Source organism: Atractosteus spatula, chromosome 3 (assembly GCF_055471065.1).
Source record: "Atractosteus spatula isolate fAtrSpa1 chromosome 3, fAtrSpa1.hap1, whole genome shotgun sequence".
Classification (NCBI taxonomy): domain Eukaryota; kingdom Metazoa; phylum Chordata; class Actinopteri; order Semionotiformes; family Lepisosteidae; genus Atractosteus; species Atractosteus spatula.
In genome coordinates this window covers 68,437,461-68,460,099 of record NC_142708.1, presented here as the reverse complement: position 1 = coordinate 68,460,099, position 22,639 = coordinate 68,437,461, and the positions used below count along the sequence as shown (strand labels likewise).

The 22,639-nt window shown below is 47.2% G+C and overlaps 1 protein-coding gene across 1 annotated transcript; it reads left to right on the top strand.

Annotated features, from left to right (window-relative positions):
- The first annotated feature begins 7,939 nt into the window (after positions 1 to 7,939).
- LOC148838403 (NXPE family member 3-like) lies at positions 7,940 to 21,285 on the top strand. Its single transcript, XM_088911175.1, has 7 exons — positions 7,940 to 10,118; positions 11,311 to 11,418; positions 11,528 to 11,590; positions 13,775 to 14,577; positions 14,869 to 15,009; positions 18,295 to 18,533; positions 19,281 to 21,285. The coding sequence occupies exons 1-7, from the start codon at positions 10,095 to 10,097 to the stop codon at positions 19,811 to 19,813; spliced, it is 1,911 nt and encodes a 636-aa protein (XP_088767301.1). The 5' UTR covers positions 7,940 to 10,094; the 3' UTR covers positions 19,814 to 21,285.
- The last annotated feature ends 1,354 nt before the right edge of the window (positions 21,286 to 22,639 follow it).

The following is a 22,639-nucleotide window of genomic DNA, read 5'->3' as shown; positions in this document are numbered from 1 at the left end:
TAAATACGCCTTTACATCTGTTTTAAACTCTTCAAACTCTTCCCAGACCATTTCACTTTATATAATAACGTGCAAGTATAATAATTAAAACAATCACAAAAGGTGTTTTCGTATTATTTGTAATGAGATTAAAGATGAACATAACGTATATTTCTTTGAAAGCAATGTCGATATTACACTTTCTTTGTATAGCTTTCCTCCAGCAATCCAGAGTGTTTTTACAACAGGATATGACCAAAGTAAATAATAATAATAATTATTATAATTGCTTATATTATTATAAATGTTGTGAGGTTACAGGGCTACTTTGACAAAAGACAGTTATCATCTATATTAATTTAAATCTCTGCAGAAGAAGGGTCTTTTACTTTAATTATTTTGTACATGATAGAAATGAATGTCGCTTTGACGCTCCGCTCTGAAAGGGTTCGTACGCACTCCTGCACCGCCGCCTGTGTTACTGCCATAGCGCTTTGAGTCTTTCGGGACTTACTGTATAAAGCGGAGTATCCTGAAGCTTTATTATATCTTGAGCTCTATCGGGATGTACAATTGCGACCTTTACTTACTGGTTTACGTGCAAGAAAAAAAACCCATACAGATGCATTTTGATCATCTCGTTACGACTGAGGAGGTAAATAAAATCTACAAACAGACCATGTGTTACTTAATTCTAGAACAAATATTGACTACACACAACACAACATGAAAAACGACCTAGAAGAGAGAGACCAGGAATTGGCAGAAGATAAGAGCATCGGGTGACATGGTTCCTGTCTGGTGATCCACGTTGGCTTATAGCGCAACATATTATTTTTTTAACCTTTAGCTAGTAAAGAGCATGGCTTCGCAAAGCTCAAATCAATAAAACTCCGTGCAAGACTTCTCTTGCAATGTCCATGTCCGTAGGGCAGGATACAGCTGGAAAACTGCATCCAAAAGAACTAGTGCCTGAATTCACAAAATTCAAGGCAAAAAAAATACCCAATATGAGTCCTGTTGTATATATCTTGTAAATATATGTCAACGTTCACTGAAGAGTTTTTTTTATTTATTTCTGTAGTTATGTTTGGGCATAATATAGATAAAACATGCTAGTCTGTGGCGATTTTCGATGTGGAATAAATAATATGGTTAACATTCTGAAATATTATCTATCTGTTGTGTACCAATCAATTCTGAGAATTATTTTTATTTGACCTCAGAAACAAGAGAGAAACGGACGGACAAATAATAATAACTGCTTACACTTATATAGCGCTTTTCTGGACACTCCACTCAAAGCGCTTTACAGGTAATGGGGATCCCCTCCACCACCACCAGTCCTGTGCAGCCCCACCTGGATAGATAGATACTTTATTGATCCCGTGAGGGAAATTGCAGTGCAACAGCAGCTTAACACAGACAACACAGCCACAGTGTAACGAATGATACAATAATAATAATAATAATAATAATAATAATACAATACATACAATACAATCAGTACAGTGAGGGGTGCACTAAAAGAGTTACTCACAGTCCAGGACACACCAAGAACAAACTAGAACAGAACAGTACGCAGAAAAATCGTATCACACATATGAATATAAATCTAGATGTAAATATAGATATAGATATAAATATAAATGTATTGCACGGGTCCCTGGCATATATTGCACAAAAAACGGTTGTAAACGGGAAAAGAAAAAGAACAGATGTAGCAGTAGATGTGTAGATGTGTTCAGTCCAGAAACAGGTCACTGTCAATGTTGCCTCTGCCCAGACGCAAGGTGGATGCGTTGTACAGTCTTCTGGCAGAAGGCAAGAATGACCTCCTGTAGCGCTCCCTGTCGCACCGTGGGTGGATCAGCCTATTGCTGAACGTGCTCTTCATTCCTGCAAGCCTGTCATAGAGGGGATGGGAGACGTTGTCCATGATGGCCTCTAGTTTGGACACCATTCTCCTCTCAGCCACTACCTCCAAGGAGACCAGGTCAAACCCAATGACAGAGCTTGCTCTCCTGATGAGCTTGTTCAGCCTTTTGGAATCTACTGCTCTAATCCCAGGGCCCCAGCACACCACTGCGTAGACAATGGCGCTCGCTACCACCAACTGATAGAACATGTGTAGCATCTTACTACACACATTGAAGGACCTGAGCCTCCTTAAGAAGTAGAGTCGGCTCTGTCCCTTCTTATAGATGGCCTCGATCTTCTTAGACCATTCCAGTCTATCGTCGATGTGCACTCCCAGGTACTTTGCTTATGTTTTCAAAACCATAAGCAAATCATTTATATTGATAATTAACCAGTCTGTGATTTTTTTTGTGCGTGAACGCAATAACAGATATTTTTTACACGCTTTGCTTTAATGCTTTAGGATTTTAAACGTCGAAGGTCGTCTGCAATCCAGAACACAGAGAGTCAATTTCAGACCTGTGAAATAACGACGTTGGTTTCCTGCAGGTGAAATAACCTGACTTTTCCAAGAGACTTCTGAAGACCCGTGTTGAATTAATGTGTAAACTTGTAGCGATAGCGACAAATTAATAAAAGGCAAAAAAAAAAAGTCTCATTGGAGAATTTAATTATTCTTCAATGATTGAAGCCTGGCCAGGATTAACTTGATTAATGTGTTTAATTAGGTAATTGGTCTTGTTGTTTGCAACACTTGTGCGAGCCTAGGGGAGGATTTTAAAAGAAGAGGAAGAAAGGCGGAAAACAGGAAGGAAGTCTTTTTTAAAACTTTTTTTTTATTTAAGCACTAACAACAACAAAGAATATAATACAGGAGTACATATAAAATTTCAAGACAAAAGCATTGTCGGGGGCACATATTTCAAAATAAATAAGAAATTCTGAAAAAAAAGTTTAAACAAATTAAATCAAGATAAAATTCGCACCGCTTTCATATTTTTACCATTTGAAATAGTCTGCAGATACTCCTTTAAACCGAAGGGCGGCTAGCTCGACGGGGGCCAAAAACCAGTATTCCAGTTCGTGTCAAAGCAGGGAAATCTTTGCGAAGATGAGGGAAAGTTCCTGCCCGTGGGAAGATCCACTTGCAGCCTCTGACACGGAGAGAGAGGGGAAAACGGTGCGTGTCGTGTTCTCGGAACCGGCAAAGACGGAGGACTTTCGCATCTGGCTTGACCAGTACGGCACAGTCCTTCAGCACCTGACGTTAGAAGCGCTGGTGGAATAAAAACACGAGCAAGGAAATTCGAGGTTCGCTTGCGACCGGCCAATGGAAATGGAGGCTTAAGGCACCCGCCCTCTACGGTCCGGCCGGGCGCCTGCAATGGTTGTTTTTTTATGTGGGAAAGCCTAAGGTGTGTCGGTGCTGCGGGGTAACTGCGGCAAACGGGGACATTTCGCCTCTGACTGCTTAATGTCTCCAGGTGCAATTTGTGGGAGTCAGACGGACGTGTTTTAAAAGCCTGCCCCCACGCCTATGCCAGTACACGCAGTGGGTGTTGCGGCCAAACCGTCCCGAAATTCCAAAGCAACCGACAAATCGAACAAAGACCCTCTGTTGGAAAAAGACTCTGGGACACCAGCCAAGACCAGTTCTACCAGGTGGGGCTGCACACTGGTGGGGTGGAGGGGAGCCCCCGTTACCTGTACAGCGCTTTGAGTGGAGTGTCCAGAAAAGCGCTATATAAGTGTAAGCAATTATTATTATTATTATTATTATTACTGTAGCCCCAGGGCCAGTGGAAGAGAAGTGCACCATTGTCTTGGTGTCGCATCATCCAGGTGGGGCTGAACACTGGTGGTGGAGGAGAAATTCAAGAAACCGTCTTCATACTTTCTGTATTTGCGTTTCCGTCTCTCTTTAGAACTAGGCTCCGCGTCCTTCCCCTTGTTTTACTCATTTAAAAACCTCTCAGTTGCGATCGTGTAACAGAAAGCTCACAGAACGGCCACTCAGAGAAACATGAAACGCCGAAGCCGTGGTCAACTGCTTACAGACGGCCGGCTCTCCTGGCCAGCGTCATGTGACACAATCGAGCTCGGTAGCGTGCGACACGTACCTTCAGTGTACACGAACAGTGGGTTTTGCCCTTAATAACATTATTCTTCGACGGGCGAAATCCCGAGACGCCCCTGACCGACAGTGGCGCCTCCCCAGGGTGGCGCGATGCACAGTTTGGAATCACTGTGGTACTGCATCCGTGCGCCACCTAACGGCACGAATAATGAAGTGTAAGAAAAAACAACACCAAAGTGGAATACTGACTCATTTATCTTTGACCTCAAGGGCCGGTTCAAAGTGGCCGGCGGGCTGTGGTTTGCCCACAAGTGCCTTATCCTGTGCCTTGCGCCAGGATGAGGCCATTAAAGGGAGACCAGTGCCTGGAAGTGGGGGAGGAGAGGTAAAGGGTGACGTCACCCTGCTCCTCTCTGACAATGCTTCAGTGAGCAGAGCTCCGCGGCGCTGTGATCGGCTCTCCTTGGCTTCCACTGCAAAAATGAATCAATCCAGGAGTGAGATTTTCTTTTTGATCAGAACTGGAGGGAGCCAAAGGAAGAACATGATCCCAGACTGCAAGAGAAGAGAATTGAGGTCCTGGGGGTGTATTTTGGAGAAGAGATGGAAACAGTGATGCAACGGAAGAACCGAGACCTCACCATGACAGGGAAGGTGCTGGTCGTCAAAGCCGAGCTCTTGCCCGTCTTGAATTTCCTGGTGTCCGACCTTCCCAATCCCACACCGTGGTGCCGAGGAGATTGATGTTTCAATTTCTGTGGGGTGGGAAGCAGGAAAGACTCAGGAGGGAAAAAATGTACAGGCCGCTACCCTCAGGGGGAAGTCTGTCCCAGATATTGCTACAAATCTGCTGTGCATTTTCCTGGTCTCTGTTCTGAGAGGCTTTGCAACAGCACCTGAAGTGCGTACCTGGACTTATTTCACCAGGCGTGGGGTAGGTAGGGAGGTGTTCAGAGTGTGGGGTATCAGACCCCAGCTGGATGTCCCACTCTCTGACACATGCCCTGAAACTTATGGGACAGTTAAAAGTTTTCCAAGAACTCACCCAGTTGGCCACAGTCCCTTCCGAGGTGTCAGCAACCAAAAACTGCAAGAGCTCGTTGCGCCTCAGAACAATAGGCAGACCCCTGTGGGCATTTTAACATCGGCCCCAACCGGGAAGGTGTGGAAACGCACATCCTCTACGTTTCTCTGCAACGTGCACAGAGACTTCGCCTGGAGTGTCGTCCACCAGTGCTGACCGGTCCGAACCTTCTTGTACCGCAGGGGTCTCACCCCCAGCCCTCGCTGTGTTAGGGCGGGCTGCGGTGAGTCCCGGTGGTCCTGCCAGTTTGCTAAGTTTGAAGACTGGTTGCAAGCCCTTTCACCCTCTTGTCCCCGACTGCTGCTTTCAGTATATACGGCATCTCTCCTGTCAAACGCGGCGGGAGGAAGTTTGACAGGATTGGGGCCGTGGTGAACAGGGGGAAGGGTGCCCTGGGGAGAGTGAGGAACATACGGGTGTTCAAAGGCATCAAGGTTACAATCAGGGGAGCAGGTAGCCTGGCCCTGACTGTTATTAAAGATATATTATGATGTAACTGTTGCCTTGTCTAAACTTAACGAGATGTGTTCACATATACTGTTTTAAGCATATATATATATTAATGTACAATTTTCTATTTTGTGATTATCTGTATTTGTGAAAGAAAACAAAGTTCTTTAAAAACCGAATCAGTTCACCCAGGGTGAGGCTCGGCCGTTGCACTCCAGTTGTGCTGACCCCTGCCCTGCGGATTCCCCCCGCGTGGGAATCTCCACTGCAGAATGTCTGGTAGTGGGTGGCTGCATTGGCGCTCTCCCCTGGCGAGCTGGTCCACGACAGATTGAATCTTATTCTCAGGGCCACACCTGAAGAAGGCTCCACGGCCGAAACGTTGTGTTCTCTTTCTTCTTTTTTTCAGCATGGAATAAACCTATTACTTGTTCCTTTGCAGCCTACGCATGCTGACGCAGCTACCCACCTGAACTACTACCAGATTGAATCTTATACTGCATTGCTTTACGGCAGCTGGGCTCGTCCAAGCATTTGCGGTTGTACCTCTGCACAGTGACCGCGAGACGGCGCTGGAGAGCCACCGCGCTACAGGCTGATGCGGTACTGCAAGCAGGGTAGACCGGCGCACACAGGAAGGGTCTAGTCGGCTCCGCTGGCGCGGTGTGCTGCTACAGACGGGCCTGTATTTGCTGTCGGGTGGCTGCAGTGCCTCAGATGCACCAGGACGTGCATAGCGCGTAGAAAATGAAGAGGAACAGGTAAGAGTTTGTTCCACGCTGAAGATGGAAAAGAAACACAAAATGTCGGCTGTGGAGCCCGAAGAAGGCACCTGCAGAAGCTCCGCGGGTGCCCCGTTGCTTCTTTTCTTCTCTCTACAGCGTGGAATGGGCTTTTACCAGTCCCTCTGCAGGCTGCGCATGCTGACGCAGCCCCCTGCTCGGCTGCGCAGAGGCCTGTGCGAGCCGGTGCTCTGCACTACAGGGCGGTGCCGGAGGCTGCCTCCCCCACCGCGGCAGCTGGCCGGGCAGATAACCGCGGTAGCGGTGCGTTTCCTGGGAAACATCTGCGCGGAAACACGGACTGTATCTTTTAAAGCCTGTAGTATGAAAGCTGGTGCCTTTTTTTAACCTGAACGAGATGTGTTCCTAAATACTGTTTTAGGTGTGTGTATATATATAAAATGTAAAGTTTTATATGTTATGACTCTGTTGTTTTTGTTTGTGAAAAGAAAATAAAACTCTTAAAAATTGGGGGAAAGAAAAAAATGACTCCGGGTAAACAATCGGTTAGATTCGCAGGAGGAGAACCTTTTTAAACAGTCCACTAAAAAAGTGCAGTCCAGCGAGAGCAATGCCACAGAAATGATAAAGACCAGAGGTTTGAGAGTATTCAAGTGTCCCTACAAACTAGTAGCTTAGTAGCTCCATTAAAAAAAGAGGGTGAGGGAGTGTTTGAAGGCAGAATGAAAACGGTCAAGCAGGCCCTGCACGTAGCCCTTGTCATAGTACCGTCGAACCTGGATCTGTTTTCAAGAACTCGTGCAGTTCAAGCTCAAGTTGATCCGTCAGTCCAACCCTATACAAGTACACAGAGGAGCGAGATGTCGTTCTCCAGGTCTACGGTGCGAATACAGACAAGACACTGCTATAGGCAGTGTAGACATAGACATGTCCGACAGGTGACGGTAGATCACTATACACGATGGGTACAAACGTTACCTCTTCGAAATAGCAGAACTAATCAAATAGCACTTCCACTATCAGAGGAAGCCTTCAGTCCTTGGGGAACACCGAAATATCTCGTTTCAGATGGAGGTCCTCAATTTACCAGTCAAATCCTCTCAGACGTGTGTAACCACTGGGGGGGGGGGATGATACAAAAGCTGACCACTAGTTACCATCCACGGACTACCCGAACTGAGAGGAGAAATCGTACCATTAAAACGATGAGAGTTGGGCCTCTCGTGGTCAACTTACCATTTTTCAATTGGCGAAATTATTTTTGGAAGTTCATATTTTGTGCACAGTTCAAGCTCCTATGTGCGCTGATTGTATAACCTGATTGCCCGCACGTCTTAGAGGGAGCAATGATGGGGGTCTTCAAACGTCGCATCAGCAGAATCCGGCGGCGGTGAGAACTGCGCTCGACCTGAGTCGACCATTGTCGTGAATTTCACATTTCCCCGCGTCTTAGAAGTTCATTTTAAGAGAGTACAGTACGTGTAGCCTGTACGGCAGGGGTGCCCGGCCTTTTTTTTTAAAGTAAGTTCTGCTCTTCAATGATTCAAGACTGGCCAGGATGAAGTCGATTGATTTGTTTAATTAGGCAATTGGCCTTGTCGTTTGTAACATTTGTACAACACAGGGGAGGAGTTTAGGGAAGTTCCTTTTCAGGGGGGAAACAGAGAGCAAGGAAGTCAACAGAAGGGTAGTCAGCTAGACAGGAAAACTGCCTAAGCTACAGCTGTTGTGCAGCTTAAGCTAAACATGCCCAAGGGCCAAAAACCAGTATTCCTGTTCGTGTCATAGCAGGAAAACCCTTGTGAAGATAAAGTTTTGCCGTGGTTATATGGAATAAAAGAAGTAAGGGCTTTTCACAAAGGAGGAGGGGATCTTTGATGCTTCTAAATGGATTAAGGTACTGCCATTAAGGACCCAGGATTTACAACCTCTTCCAGGACAGTAAAAGTATAATCGTGTTTAGCTTGCTGCGAAGTACGAACTGTTTTAATTGTTTTAGACAGACTCCTACTGCCTACATTTTGTTTCGCGGTTGTTTTTAAAATTGAATCATACTGTTTCTTTGTCATCTGTTTCGCCTTCCGAATTCCGAATGTTGATTAAAAAAATGTATAAACTTAAGAGATACTTTAAACAAACCTGCTTCCCTCGAAATCCTTATTAGCTGTAAGCCGATTCGGGCGCCGACAACGTTCCCTCTGATTTCTAATGGCCTGTGTGCGAGAGCACAGATATCGATGATCGAGTAGCAGTCTGTGTGACTGCTTGGCTGTGTGACAGAGTAGCACACAGCCAAGCAGGGCCTCTCGCAGACACTCTCATGGGGTCAATTTAGCATTTTTCAGTTGACCACCGTGTTTGTTTTATTATCATATTTTTGGAATTTATTTTTTTGTGCGCAGTTCAGGTTCCTATGTGCGCTGATTTTCTAACCTGATTGCCCGCACATCTTAGAGGGAACAATGATGGGCAGTAGTTATCATGTCGGATCGTTACAAACTCAAGGTTGACATTTCTAGCACATTAGAGAGTTCATTACAGTATATAGGCTACAAGTGTACTGTAAGTTTCAGTGTTGTAAACTCGGATACATTCAAGCTTTGACGTGTCGAAGTAAACTTTGTTCCTCAGTGTTTTGTTTTAAAGTTTAAACGCTGCAACACAGCAGCTACATTTTTAAGAATTATGTTTAAGGCTCCATCCACGTACTCAGTTGTCATTACACCTGTAAAGCAGTCTTTCGGTATTCATGTCTTCTATTAGTAAAAACGAGCACGTTTTTATTCCGCTGATCAGTCTTCTTCTACAGTGTGTACACTCGCTTGGGAGACGGTTCATTAAAACTTCAGAAAGCCGCAGTTCGGGAGCCTTACAGCAAAAAGATGAGTCGATAAAAGTAATGATGTTTGCAAGCGCCTGTTTTTTAAGAGGGGGCTTCAAACGTCACATCAGCAGAATTCGGCGGCGGTGAGAACTGCGCTCGACTTGAGTCGACCATTGTCGTGAATTTCACATTTCCCCGCGTCTTAGAAGTTCTTTTTAAGAGAGTACAGTACGTGTAGCCTGTACGGCAGGGGTGCCCAGCCTTTTTTAAAGTAAGTTCTACTTTTTCATTTGCAAGTCCGGCGCGATCTACCGGTGTGAATTTGAAGCCACGATAAAGGAACAGCAGATTGTGAGCACATCAGTACAACAGCGATGCCACTAAAACGAAAGCAAACAAAAGCAAGTGATTCGTGCTACAGTGAACACGTCCTGTTCCCCATTTTAGAAAAAAAGAATATACTTTCTTAACGTGAGCACTGGCACTGAGAAGCTTCCCTGAGAGCGTGTTGACACTGCTGATCCTGCCGATGACACTTTTATTGTGTCCCTGCAGCTCGACCTTCAGCAGTTCAAGTCAGGTCTGTGAGGAACGCTAAATCCAGAAGCCACCGGTCATCCTCTAGTTGGGCATATTCACCACGTTTAGACGACTTGAGAAACTGCTTTCAGGCAACAGCTGTCTGACCCTCGCCAGAAATGTTTGTTTTTGAAGTCAGCAGCCTCAGCAAACGCCTTTTTTTATTACGTTTTGATCCCTGGATGACTTGTGGTGTTTAGCCTGACGTGGCTCACACGATGCGATGAGTGCCGCTTTCCCTCTTGAATTAGGCCTCCTGAAACCTGACTGCCGCTAGCTGAGGTTTTAATTTTTCCGCTTTTCTTTTCCGTAGCTCACTATTAGCGGGGACGCCCACATCTTACGTTTTGTGTGCAGTTTCGAAATGTTGTTCTATATCTCCCCTTTTCGCGTAGACGCTAGCATTGCAGATTCGAAGGAAGGAACAAAAAAGTAATCATGCTCCCATTCCTTGTGGTAACGGTAAGTTTTCGGTCTCTTTGCTTCATCATTTTCGCTCAAACACTACAACTATCAAAAATAGGCTTATCAAACTGTTGGCGAATTTGTCACGGCCTGTCTGTTTCGCTCCACTATGCGCTGTAGGGAATTTGGGGTTCGTTGCGACAATAGCCAAGAGAAAGTTCTTGGGTAGCCCACACAACACTATTTACGGAGCTCCTGTAGCCTTTTTTCCAGTGTCAGCCAGCACTCAGCGAAGAGACTTATACAACCCATTAGACAAGGGTTAAACACATACAAGGGCAGTAAAATGTATGACATTACATGCACAGATCTGAATGAATTTTTAGGCGATCGAAAAAAGTAAAAAATCAAATAGCCCATTTTTTTTGCCAAACATTCTTACCCCCGCTGTACGGTGTCTGCGAACACGAGGCAGCTCGGTGGAGATCATTTCCAATGGAGCCAAGTGAAAGGCTTGCGAGATTTTGGCTCGGGGACGAAATGTCATATAAAATCTGATCCGAACTGCCTCTGCATTTGTAGGAACAAGTCAGAGAACACGTGGCTTCTATTTCTACAATAATGCATATAGATTAAGTAAACAGGCCTATATGATGTTAAAGAGGGGAAAAAAGCGAATATACATGAATTGTCACCAAGCCCCTATGTTATATTTAGAATGATGAGTTTATTTTGTACTTTATCGAAAAAGCTCTCAAAATAGGACAGAACGGTGAGAACTAACGGGGGTTGAGTCTTTCCTCGCGCAGAAGGCGCTTCAGAGCGGTGTCCGGGGCGAATACGGGCTCTGCGCTCTGCCGCCGTGTAAAACAAGGGGTTACCGGCGCCACCGCTGCAGAGAACAGCAGCTCACGTTTTAGCACAACACTCTACTTTAGAGGGCAAAAAAAAATATTTAAAAATGCCACACCCATAAGTGTCCCTGCCACCCCAAATATTAAATCCTGGTGGTGGATTAAGCAGAATAACATCGCACATTGAGATGAATTCTCGACATTGCCGGCTCTTTGTTTATCGACATTCACCGGCATTGAAGTGTTTTTAAATTGGCTACTCTATTTTATTGTACTGTTGAATAAAACTCCGATTCACCCTTTAAATACCCTTCTGTAACCTCACCAAACATCTTTATCCATTAAAAGCCGTGAAAGGCATTCGGACTTACTGTATCAAACTTTTCTTTTTCTAGTGCCTTTTTTTTACAAGCGTGGTAAAGATCCTGAAACTTTTACAGCCACAAAGTCGAAGGTATTGCAGTCCTGTAGCAATACAGCAACCTTTCTGTACCGTAACCTGTGTAAGTTAGGGGGGGAGAGGGGGAAAACGAAATATTCGGGATGAATTTTTGCACTTTAATAACGCTTTTTAAAAAAAAATCGTCAGCTATCATTTCTATTTCATAACAGGAAGAAAGGAAGAAAAAAATGAAGAGAGCGTGCATTCTATCGATCTTGGCGATCCTGAGTTTTGTAAGTATACGAGACGCATTTTTGCAGGTTATTCATTCTCCAGCTGCAGGGCTCAGTACCAGCTAGTTGCAAAAGTCCGGGTCACAAGGTGGGATTAACGCTCGGGCGCTGTTCCTGGTTCACAGCCACCAAAGAACAGTAACCGAGTCAGACACAACGGTAAGCAAATAGTCCCCATAAGGCAGCCTAGAACTGTTTGATCGCCAATGTTTATCACGGCAGGACAAGATCAAAGCTCAACGCTATCCCTTCTCCAAACAGTCCCCAGTGCTCCGTATGTCCGCTCCCGTCTCATCACGTCTCGGCAGCTCATTGGCTCGTTCTGAGGCCATTGGCCCAATAGCAGCGATGCTGTTCCCCCGAACCAGGGAGTGAAATCTCCTCGTGTTGTATGTCGGCATCTCTAGTGGCACAGAACCGCTCACAGACAAACCTCCTGGGGATCTCTGAAGTACATTTCTCAGGGAACTTGACCATGCTGGAACTGTCCGCATCCTCGTGGCTTGTGAAGTCCGCACAATGCGGACTAGTGGCTCAAAATGAGCTCTGATCTCAGGGTGAGGTCTCAAATCCGGTGATATATCCTTTAACCTCTCCCCAGGTTCTGCAGAGAGGGAATTGCGTGATCTGTCCTTTATTGAAAAAGAAGATTCAGCCTGGGGAAATCTGGGAAGTGCATAACACGTCTTGGTTGTGTGAACCCTAACTGCATCGCTAACTCCTGACTTGCACATTTGTAATAAGGAAAAGGCAGGATGTGAACAGATACAAAATAAGAGGCTTGTTAATAGTGGATGAATAACACCCCTGTATGACCAGCTGTGTATTATGCTGTGTATTTGCCCTTGAGCTCAGATAGACAGAATATTAAAAACAAGGCAAGCAAAGTAAAGGAGTTCTGTTAAGGTGGTAATAAATTAGCAGTACACATCACTAGGGAGTAGTTCACATCATAACAGGGAGCACTTCTTTACCCAAAGAGTGGTGGGAGTGTGGAACAAGGGGCCCAGCCATGTTCAAGAACGGGCTGGATATGATCCTCAGATCTATTAACCGCAAACTACCAAATGGGTTTGATCGCTGAAATGACCTCCTGTCATTTGTAACCTTCTTAAAATTACGTCTTTCCACTGTGAAGAGCAGAGGAAGCACCTAGCCAGCTCTTACAAATGGGGGGTAATGAAACTGGTGAAAATCGGGAATTGACCAAGTGGTTTAATCAATCAGTGAAATAATCATTCATAACCCCCCAACTTGTAAGTGATTTCTACACCCGAGTATAATTAGAGGCATGTGAATTCTTTTTTTCTCCGGCACAGAGAAGACTAATAACATAAACTACACAAGATACAAAACATTCAACGCACCAAGTTACATTATATTGTTACAGTTGGGGCTGAACATGTTTATTTTATATACAGTATTTACAGACAAGGCATTTCAGAGGCCTAACATTCTGGTCACCCAGAAAACCAGAGACTGCTACTAAGCACTAAACTCTTAATTTGCCTACAGAGGCCACACAAGAGATGAGCTGCCTCCTAACTAAATAAAAATTAACCTGCAGTTAAATCTCTCTCTGCACCCAGGATGCCACAAAATAAATGAGAGCCTATCCATAAAATGCACCCTAATCAGGAAAGACGTTTCTAGCTGAGGTACCAGGAAACCCAAGTTCCCTAAAAACACAGAAAAGCACGCTCTCTCTAACAAGGTTTGAAGTCACAAGTTTGTGCCTGGCACAAGCTTCAAGTCCCAACTCCTCTGGACTCTTTTCCCCTGTGCTCTTAATGTGTTCCCATATTGTGTCTTTCTGCCCTACTCCTTTGCAATCATTAATCCTCAACTTGCCTAGGCATACTAAGAAACTTTAAAGGAACAAGTAATAGGTTTATTCCATGCTGAAAAAAAGAAGAAAGAAAACACAACGTTTCGGCCGTGGAGCCTTCTTCAGGTGTCACACCAGCTGTAACACCAGCCATCAAGAAGGAGGTGTTCATGATATTTATACTGATCTAACATGTGCCTTACTGGTGTCTCCTATGCACACCAGTACACTCAGAACCCTTAAGCAGTACAGGAGCAAGGAGACTGTGCAGCTCTAATGGAGAGCGTGCAGATGAGCATTAATACTCACATGATCTTCTCTTGTTGCTGTTCTGCTGTGTCTTATGTCTTATCAAGGCTTACCTGTATTACTGGGGGAAGGTGGCACAGCTGTTCAATAGGAAACAACCCAGCCTGTTAATCCCACTCAGCCACCAGTGCCAGGCTCTGCAGAGAGGGAACTGGTCCACTCAGACCCAGACGACCCAGACTGCGGCCGTCCCCACCCGGACTGCCGACCGCGATACCCTGCTCAGCCCGGAGGAATGGGAGAGACTACGAGAAGCCATCAGCTGGCCCTCTCCAGACCGGGCCGTCCCGTCCCTGGACAACAGCACCGACCCAGCCCGGTGCTCCTACCATGTGCTGGGCCTCCGGGACAGCTACACGGTCGGGGACAGCCTGGAGGTCGCACTGGTGGCCAGGGATTTCTCTGGCAGGCCCAAGTGCTATGGGGGTGACTTCTTTCAGGCCAAGCTGCACTCCCCCGAGCTCCGGGCCAGCACGTACGGCTCAGTGTCAGATCACCGCAACGGGAGCTACACGGTCCGGTTCTCCCTGCTGTGGCCCGGCCCGGCCCGGATCGCCCTGCGCCTGATCCACTCCAGCGAAGCCGTGCAGGTCCTCCGCGGGCAGAGGGATCGCGACCCCAACAGGGTGTATTTCCAGGGATACTACGTGGAGGGGGGTGTGGAAGAGGCAGTGGTGTGCAACGCCCAGAAGAGCGGGAGCGCCCCCTACTGCGAGTACAGGGATCCTGCCACGGGGGAGATGTGGTTTTGCCAGAAGCCGGCCCGGCTGCCCTGCCACGCGCTGGTGTATCACAGCATGGGCGGCTACCAGGCCAAGCTCAGCAGCCTGGAGCAGGCCCTCCTGAGCAAGTAAGATCCCTGCTGGGACCCCCACTGTCCCATCCTAGCGTTACAGAGCTTCGGGTCTCTGATGCAGTTCGTTTCCTACATTAGCGCAGAGAGGAAACGACAGCTTGAATGAGCACCGCAAAGCAGGAGCTGGGGTCCTGTGGCGCAGGATTATTTTAATGTCACACATGGTAACACGCTGAGAGAAGAAGCAGTATAACAGTGGGCAGAATCGACAAAGTCCTCATTTACCTACTGAATAAGCTTTCGCTTCCCTGTCCATCTCCCTCTTCCTCACACCTACCCGACCAGAGCCGTTTGGCGTCAGACGTGTCGTGAGAACTTGGTAGCACCTGCTGGGAGAGGAAGGACAGATTGTGGGCCTGGTGCACTCCTCGCTGACACCACTGCAGGCTGGGAGATTGCAGTGGGATTCCTGGCGATGGCAGGCCAGTGATGATGCATCTGGGTCGCAGATCCTGACCTGCACTCTCGTTAGGCCGCTCAGGAGCCCCAGCTGACGCTGGTTTTTCTTTTAGCCTCTGCCTGTGGTGCCGCAACCCCCTCTTTGTCTCTGACTCTAGTCCCCACAGAGAGAGGAGGTTAGGCTGAGCCATAACTCAGGACACTGTCATGGAAATATAACTATCAAGGAAGCCACAAGAGAGAGTTCTCACCTGAGTAAGGTCTTTATTTCAATATTGCAATACTGGGAGCCCTGCTGCCACTTTACAAAGTGCAACCAGAGACTCAGTTTGTTACAAGCAGTAAGAGAAAGCTCAGCACTTCTGCATGCATGCTTCGCGAGTTATTAAATCAAATCTGTCTCCGCTCTCTGTAATATCAGGAAAGCACAGTTGTACATTCTTGGCAACATCAGGTTTTAACCCACTCAAGTAAATTTGTTTTATTACTGTGGAAGTATCTTCATTCACTTCCTTTTCATCGGCTAACCCCGAGTATACTATCCATAAAGCTATAAACCTTTCTGTAAAATCTGAAACATCCTCACTTCCTTCTGCTGACATGCTGTTACTTCTCTCCAATCGGTGTTCGGTGGGTAATGCTCTTTCAAAAATCTCCACACTAATTCCCACGCTTCTCCCAGATTCTCTCTTAAGGTGTTCTATTTCTTCTTTTGCTGTTTCTTTTTCTGCATATATAACTTCGTTTCGTTCAGCCATTGCTTTTAGCTTTTCCGTCAGCGATGTTTGCGTCTCATCTATGATATTCTGTTGAATTCTCAAATATTCCTCTAAATGTTGTTTATTTTCATCCAAATGTTCATACACTTTTCTACATTCCTGTTCAGCCTAAATTCCGTCTGACAGTCCATATTTCTTTTTAAGTTTCACTTTGCATTAATCTAATTTTTTTTTCTTCACACCAAACCATTTTCACGTCTCCCACGCGCCCCCACGGAATTCCCCCAGTCGAGACAAACTGACGAACTATCACAATTCGGGTTCCAAATCCTGGCTTTAAACACACAGTTGAATCGAGTTCCCATTTTCGGCTCTTCTGCGAGTACAGTTCTAGTTACTACCTTCAGCCGTACTGCAGCCGTGTACCAGGGTGCAACACCTGGATTTTTCCGCACGGGCAGGGCGAGACGCTATTCCTTCAGCAATCCCTCTTTTTCTACCCCACCTTCACAAAACAGGCATCTACAAACACATACTGTAAACCATTAACTCATTTTTCTGCTGTACTCGCTTCAGCTTCAGAAAAAACCTGAACCCACCACAGCAACATGGAGAGGACAAGGGACTTTTTAGAAAAGAGGAGTCCTTACCTCTTTTTAGAAGCGGCCGCCTAACTTTTCCTCTCCATGTCCGTGTGGTTTAATTTAGATAGATACTTCTTCATCATTTGGGTCATGTATCCGCCAATCTGCCTCCTCCTTTTTAGAGGACGTTGTAAACCTTTAGGAACAATATGATCCAGCAACAAGGTTATGTCACTGTAATTAGGCTTAAGACAATCAAGAACAAGGCTTGCCTTTCTTTTAAATTCTTTACGGTCATCAGGCAATTTAGGAAAAGACTTGACTAATGCAAATAATTCACTAGGACACCAAGGTCAATGTACATATGCTGGAGCTCCTTCTGGACCTGGAAAAGTGCACATTGGCATTTCACGAACAAGTGAAAAGGCTTTGGCTCCGGACCGCTTTCTAATTTCGGTGGAGACTTTTTCTTTTTAGGACGCATGGCCATGACTTTAGCTGCAGCTTGCTGTTCTTTAGTTTCAAGACTAGTCTTTTCTGAAGCTTCCCATCATTTCTGTGATTCCTCTTTCCATGACATAAGTTTTCCAATTCACTTTCTTTCCTTTCTTCTCCTTCTCTTCTAAGTTTCCCCTTCTTCAGGAAACTTCCTTTTCCTAATTCCACTTTCCTCTGTCCATTCTGATTCACTTACAAAGATCCTGAGATAAATTTAGGAAGGCTACAGAGGGGTTTACTAGATTAAATCTATTAGTTCACGCACGGCTCTCGTTTCAGCTTCTGACATGTTCTTTAATTGTGAAATCAAGCCTCTTTCTTACAATTTTTCCAAAAAACACCCTTTTTTTAGTAACTGCACACCAGCTTATTAGTAGTTTTGTCTTTGGGGTTTTATATCTCGGTATAATATTAAAGTCGCACTATGATTGCGACAAACTGGCGGCTCCTTTTTCTCCTCCTTGGGAGTCTTTTTACCTCCCATTTGCAGCGCTCGCACTTCTCTTAGGACCGACTGACCCATGTTCAACTGCTGTTCACATGGAACCCTGCTGCGGATATGGGTACGGCCCGGCGCGAGATTTACACCCTCTCCCCCGGATTTTCAAGGGCCAGCGAGAGCTCACCAGACGCCGCCGGAACCGCGACGCTTTCCAAGGCGCGGGCCCCTCTCTCGGGTCGAACCCATTCCAGGGCGCCCTGCCCTTCACGAAGAAAAGAGAACTCTCCCCGGGGCTCCCGCCGGCTTCTCCGGGTTCGGTCGCGTTATGGAAATATAACTATCAAGGAAGCTTTAAGAGAGAGTTCTCACCTGAGTAAGGTCTTTATTTCAATATTGGGAGCCCTGCTGCCACTTTACAAAGTGCAACCAGAGACTCAATTTGTTACAAGCAGTACAGGGTTTTTATAAGATGTTGCGCTGTAAGAGAAAGCTCAGCACTTTGTCCCTTCTAACACTTCCCCTTTCCTTAAGACAAAACAGATTAAATCATAAAAACGAAAGAAGAAGCACCACTAGATTTGTTATTCAAAGCTTATCAGTTACTTTCGGCTAATCTAATGACCCAGACAGCATATATTGTTTTGGTACATTGTCTTCTAAAGTAACCTAAACAGTGTACTTTGTTGACGCACTGTTTTCTAAAAATCTGCACGTACTGTAGCACAGCAGTTACATCCTTGAAATATATTTTCTAAAAGCACCAATATATTTTTTGCATAGCTCTCTACATTTTAAGAATCAATTTACTTATTAGATTTCCATTTCAACACGTACAAATGAAACAGCCAAAGCACAACAGACTTCGCCATGCCCTGCAGCAGTATTCGTAAACAACAAAGGTTCTGGTCTTGTGTGGCAGGGCTGGGGAAAACGCTCACGCAGTAAGATCTTCCCATGTGCCCTGAAGCGATGCTCAGTAGCTTCTATCCCACAATGCTGTGCACTGTACCGGTAGGCCTCTGTCCTAGCTGTGATGAATTGTGCCCACAGGGAGGGGATTCATATGATTTTGCTGGACTCTGTTTTGGGTTTTCTCTCCAGGAACGGAGCAGAGATGCGTTCCTGGACTGGACACTCCGGTTCCGGCTGGGTTCTATTTCCAGGACCGCTGGACCTCCCTGGTCTGTGCCACGCGGAGCTTCCCAGACCCTGAGCAGATATCCAGCTGCCTGCATGACAAACAGCTGTACATGATGGGTGACTCCACGCTGCGCCAGTGGTTCGAATACCTGGAGAGAACTGTGCCCAGTAAGACCCGTCTGCGTGCTTCCTCTCAAAAGGGCGCAGCTTGTTAGTTCTGCGGGGATCTGCTGAAATACCAGCCGTGTTGTTTCAGCTAATCTTGAGGGCGAGATGGTGGTGAGTCAGATAGCACTGTCACCTCACTGCTCTTTGATCCTGGGCAATGTTCCCACACAGGTTACGAGATCAGCGCACATAGGAAAGTTGGCAAAGTGTGCATTATTATTGCTACTTGATCATTGATATCTATGCTCCCTGCTCATGCTCGCTCGACACTCGGTCTCCATGACTGAGCTCGTTGAATCGCCGTCCTGGCCTTTAGGATCTCTATGCTTCTATGAGAATGACTATGAACAAAAAATAATTTCACTTAATTTAGTGCGCACAAGTTTTTGTCACGGGGGAAAAATGTGAAAATTTGAAAAACTTGAATTTTTTGCGCACACAGGCCATTAAAAATTAGAGTAAACATTGGTCCTGGGCCTTGATTCTGGGCTAGAGCACCTTCCATGTGGAGTTTGCATGTTCTCTCCAGGTCTGCCTGGGTGCTCCGATTTCTTCCTCCCTTCCAAAGATTGTCAAGATTTACTCGATAATTTATTTTGTCTCCACCTCAGCCCAGGGAACCTTCTGTGTGGAATCTGCATGTTCTCCCCAGGCCTGCTCTCTGGGTGTTCCTCTTTCTCTCCCAGAGACAAGCCCGCTGGCTTGCCCATGGCCTCTCACTGTCGCCCCCTGCTGTTCCTCTCCCAGATCTGAAGCAGCTGGACCTGCACACCTCCTCCCAATCAGGGCCCCTGATGGCGGTGGACCCCGGTCACAACGTGGTGCTGCACTGGCGGGCCCACGGCCTGCCCATCCGGACCCTCAAGGTGCCGTGGGCCAGCCTGCACTACATCGCCAACGAGCTGGACGGGCTGGCGGGGGGAGCCCACACCGTGGTGGTCTTCACCCTCTGGGCGCACTTCACCACCTTCCCGCCGGAGCTGCTTGTCCACCGGGTGGCCTCCGTGCGCCGGGCCGTGGTCTCGCTCCTGCTCCGCAGCCCCGGCACCCTCGTGGTCATCAAGTCGGCCAACACGGGCTACAAGGACGTGTACGGCAGTGACTGGCTGTCCCTGCAGCTGGACGTGCTGCTCCGGACGATGTTCCAGGGCCTCCCCGTCGTCCTCCTGGACGTCTGGCAGATGACCTCCTGCCAATCCTCCCCGGACAACATCCACCCGCCCCCCGCCGTGATCCGCAACGAGGTGGACATGTTCCTGTCCTTCGTCTGTCCTCCCTGACGCCCCCCTGCCCGGCGCGGCCCCTGCGTGGCACAAGGGCCCCATTCAGCTCAGGATCTCAGGCCTTCGGTCAGTACGGTCCGCTGCTGGACGCCGTGATCACTTATGTCCTCTGTCCCGCTCTCCAGCCCCCACCTTCACCTTCCCGATCTCTCAGCCAGGCCCATCCCGATCGGCCTGCACAAGGGACGAGACCTTTGGCTCCGCATTTACAGGAATCCTGAGTATTCGTCCGTCCCAGCACTGATGGCTGGACACCTGCGCGTGTCCCTGCACCGATCGCTTCCTGGGGAGCGGAGAGAGAGACCCGGGCGGCGGATCTGGATCCTGGGAGGAGGATCCCAGGAGAACACCTTCGCCGTCACGGGCGAGCGACGGGACCCAGGCTCGAACCCGCGACCTACAGCTCACAGGGACTCTGGGGTACAGCATTACCAGCTGGACCACTCAGGAGGCCCCGTTAGGCCCAGCGGTCACCCCCTGAGAAGCCAGAATCCTGAGGAGGACTGTTGCCCCGATGATCAGTGGGGTACCCCCCCAGAGAGGGAGGTCGTGGGCTTCAGGCCTTGCGGGGGGTGGGGGGGTGTATGGGGAGTACGTGACCCTGGGTGACCCTGGGTGAGCAGGAGATGGACAAACAGGACAGAAACTCTGTCCAGAAGCTTCCTGGTTCTCCCGGCTGGCCCGACGGACACCCCACAGTTGCCGCACAACAGGGGTCACCCCGAGGATCAGCGCTCAGGGAATGGGCTCACCTACAGCCACAACGACAGGGAGGCCAGGAGAGAGACGCTCCTCTACCTGAACCTGAACCACAACTGACTTTTATTCTGTCTACAGCTTTTCAGTTCCCTGAAAATTGTTAGTTTTGTAAATGAACAGATATAGGAGTATTATGATCTCTGCATGTCCTCAAACACCCATCACAGATGGGGTGGCACGCTTGTTTTGATGCTTTCTGGGGTTTCAGGCATGCCTTTGCGGAATGCCTGGGTGCCTAAAAACAACAGGGGCCTGTTAACAGACCAGGACAATGCTGTAAATCGGTGTGTGAAACCTACAGGATTGATAGTGTTTTTGGGGTTTTAGAAAAACATTTAAAAAATCTTAGTCCCCCCCCAACAGGAACACAGAGTATACCCGTTATCAACCCACAAACTTAATTACACCCTTGTGAGGACGGGCATGAGCAGAAGTAAAGACCAGCAGGCACTGGGGTCCCCCTGTAGCAGGGATACTCCAGATACTTTACTCCAGCCTCCAGCTCCAGAGACCATGGTCTAGGTCAGGTGTCTTAGACTCAACTCTTGGAGAGCCGGGATATTTCTGGACAGTAGACAGTTTTCCTGGATTTGGGTTATTGTCAAATAAACGGGATTAGCTATTGAATAAAACTTGAGCCGTTTTTCTTTGCATGGGCTATGCTACCATTGTGTGGATAAAAACTGTCATTACAGTGTTTAAATAAAACTGCAGCCAATAATAATAATTCCTTACACTTATAAAGCGCTTTACAGGTAATGGAGATCCCCTCCACCACCACCAGTGTGCAGCCCCACCTGGATGATGCACCAGTACTCTCCCCACACACCAGCTCTCAGTGGGGAGGAGAACAGAGTGATGAAGCCAGTTCAGAGAGGAGGAGTAGTAGGAGGCCATGTCTGGTAAAGGCTAGGGGGAAATTTGGCCAGGACACCGGGGTAACACCCCTACTCTTTTATAGAAACACCCTGGGATTTTTAATGACCACAGAGAGGCAGGATCTCAGTTTTACATCTCATGCGAAGGACAGCACCTTTTTTACAGTATGATAATAATTGCTTACACTTACACAGCGCTTTTTCTGGACACTCCACTCAAAGTGCTTGACACCACCAGTGTGCAGCCCCACCTGGATGATGTGACGTCACTATACTGGGGCATTAGGACCCACATAGACCACAGGGTGAGCACCCCCTGCTGGCCCCACTAACACCTCTTCCAGCAGCAAGCTTAGTTTTTCCCAGGAGGGTCTCCCATCCTGGTACTGACCAGGCTCACACCTGCTGAGCTCCAATGGGCTGCCAGCTGGGTGATATTGCTGCTGGCCTAGTGCATAATTAAAGCTTGACTTTAAAATGTATTGGAATGTGTTACCAACCACTTTAACTAAGAGGGTGAGGGAGGGGCAAGCCTATGGCCTGGCCGCCCCAGCCACGACCCCTGTCTGAAGACAGTCCGTGCAGCTGTGCACTGGAGCGCCAACGGGGATTTCCTTCCACTACTCTTCCTGAGTCATTTTAACTCACTGTCGTTTCCGAATAAATCACCATTAACCCGTATACTGAAAGACACTGGGGAACAAGTTCCTCATCCCAGCTTTATTCAAAATTCTTATAGTTACCAAAATATACAAACCGGTGGACTTTCTGTTCTCTAATACCCAATGGACCAACCAGGGACCTTTGTAAGGATTTTATTTGTTGACTTCTCCTCCGCTTTCAATACAATAGAGCCACTGTTGCTTGCACAGAAACTCTCAAAGCACTTCAATGTGAGTGGTAACTTGATAAGGTGGGTGCTAGACTTCCTAACAGGTCTCAACAGGTCAAATTGGGGAAGTGCTTATCTGACATTCGCTGCACATCACTGGGCTGTGTCTTGTTCCCTCTGCTGTACGTTTGGTACACTAATGATTGCATAAGGAAGCACACAGATAAACATCTCATTAAGTTTGCTGATGACACAGCCCTGGTCAGTTTATTAAAGGACACAGACTACCATCATGGGCCCATTCTAAACGATTTTACTAACTGGTGCAACGAGTTCTCCCTGAAGTTATGTTTC

What these genes read in the sequence shown, in the direction of transcription:
- LOC148838403 (XM_088911175.1), top strand. Translation starts at nt 10,095, where the DNA reads ATGCTCCCATTCCTTGTGGTAACG. An exon ending in CTTTCTGTACCGTAACCTGT is followed by an intron (nt 11,419 to 11,527) that starts GTAAGTTAGGGG and finishes ATTTCATAACAG; the next exon opens with GAAGAAAGGAAGAAAAAAAT. An exon ending in TTCCTGGCGATGGCAGGCCA is followed by an intron (nt 15,010 to 18,294) that starts GTGATGATGCAT and finishes ATTCATATGATT; the next exon opens with TTGCTGGACTCTGTTTTGGG.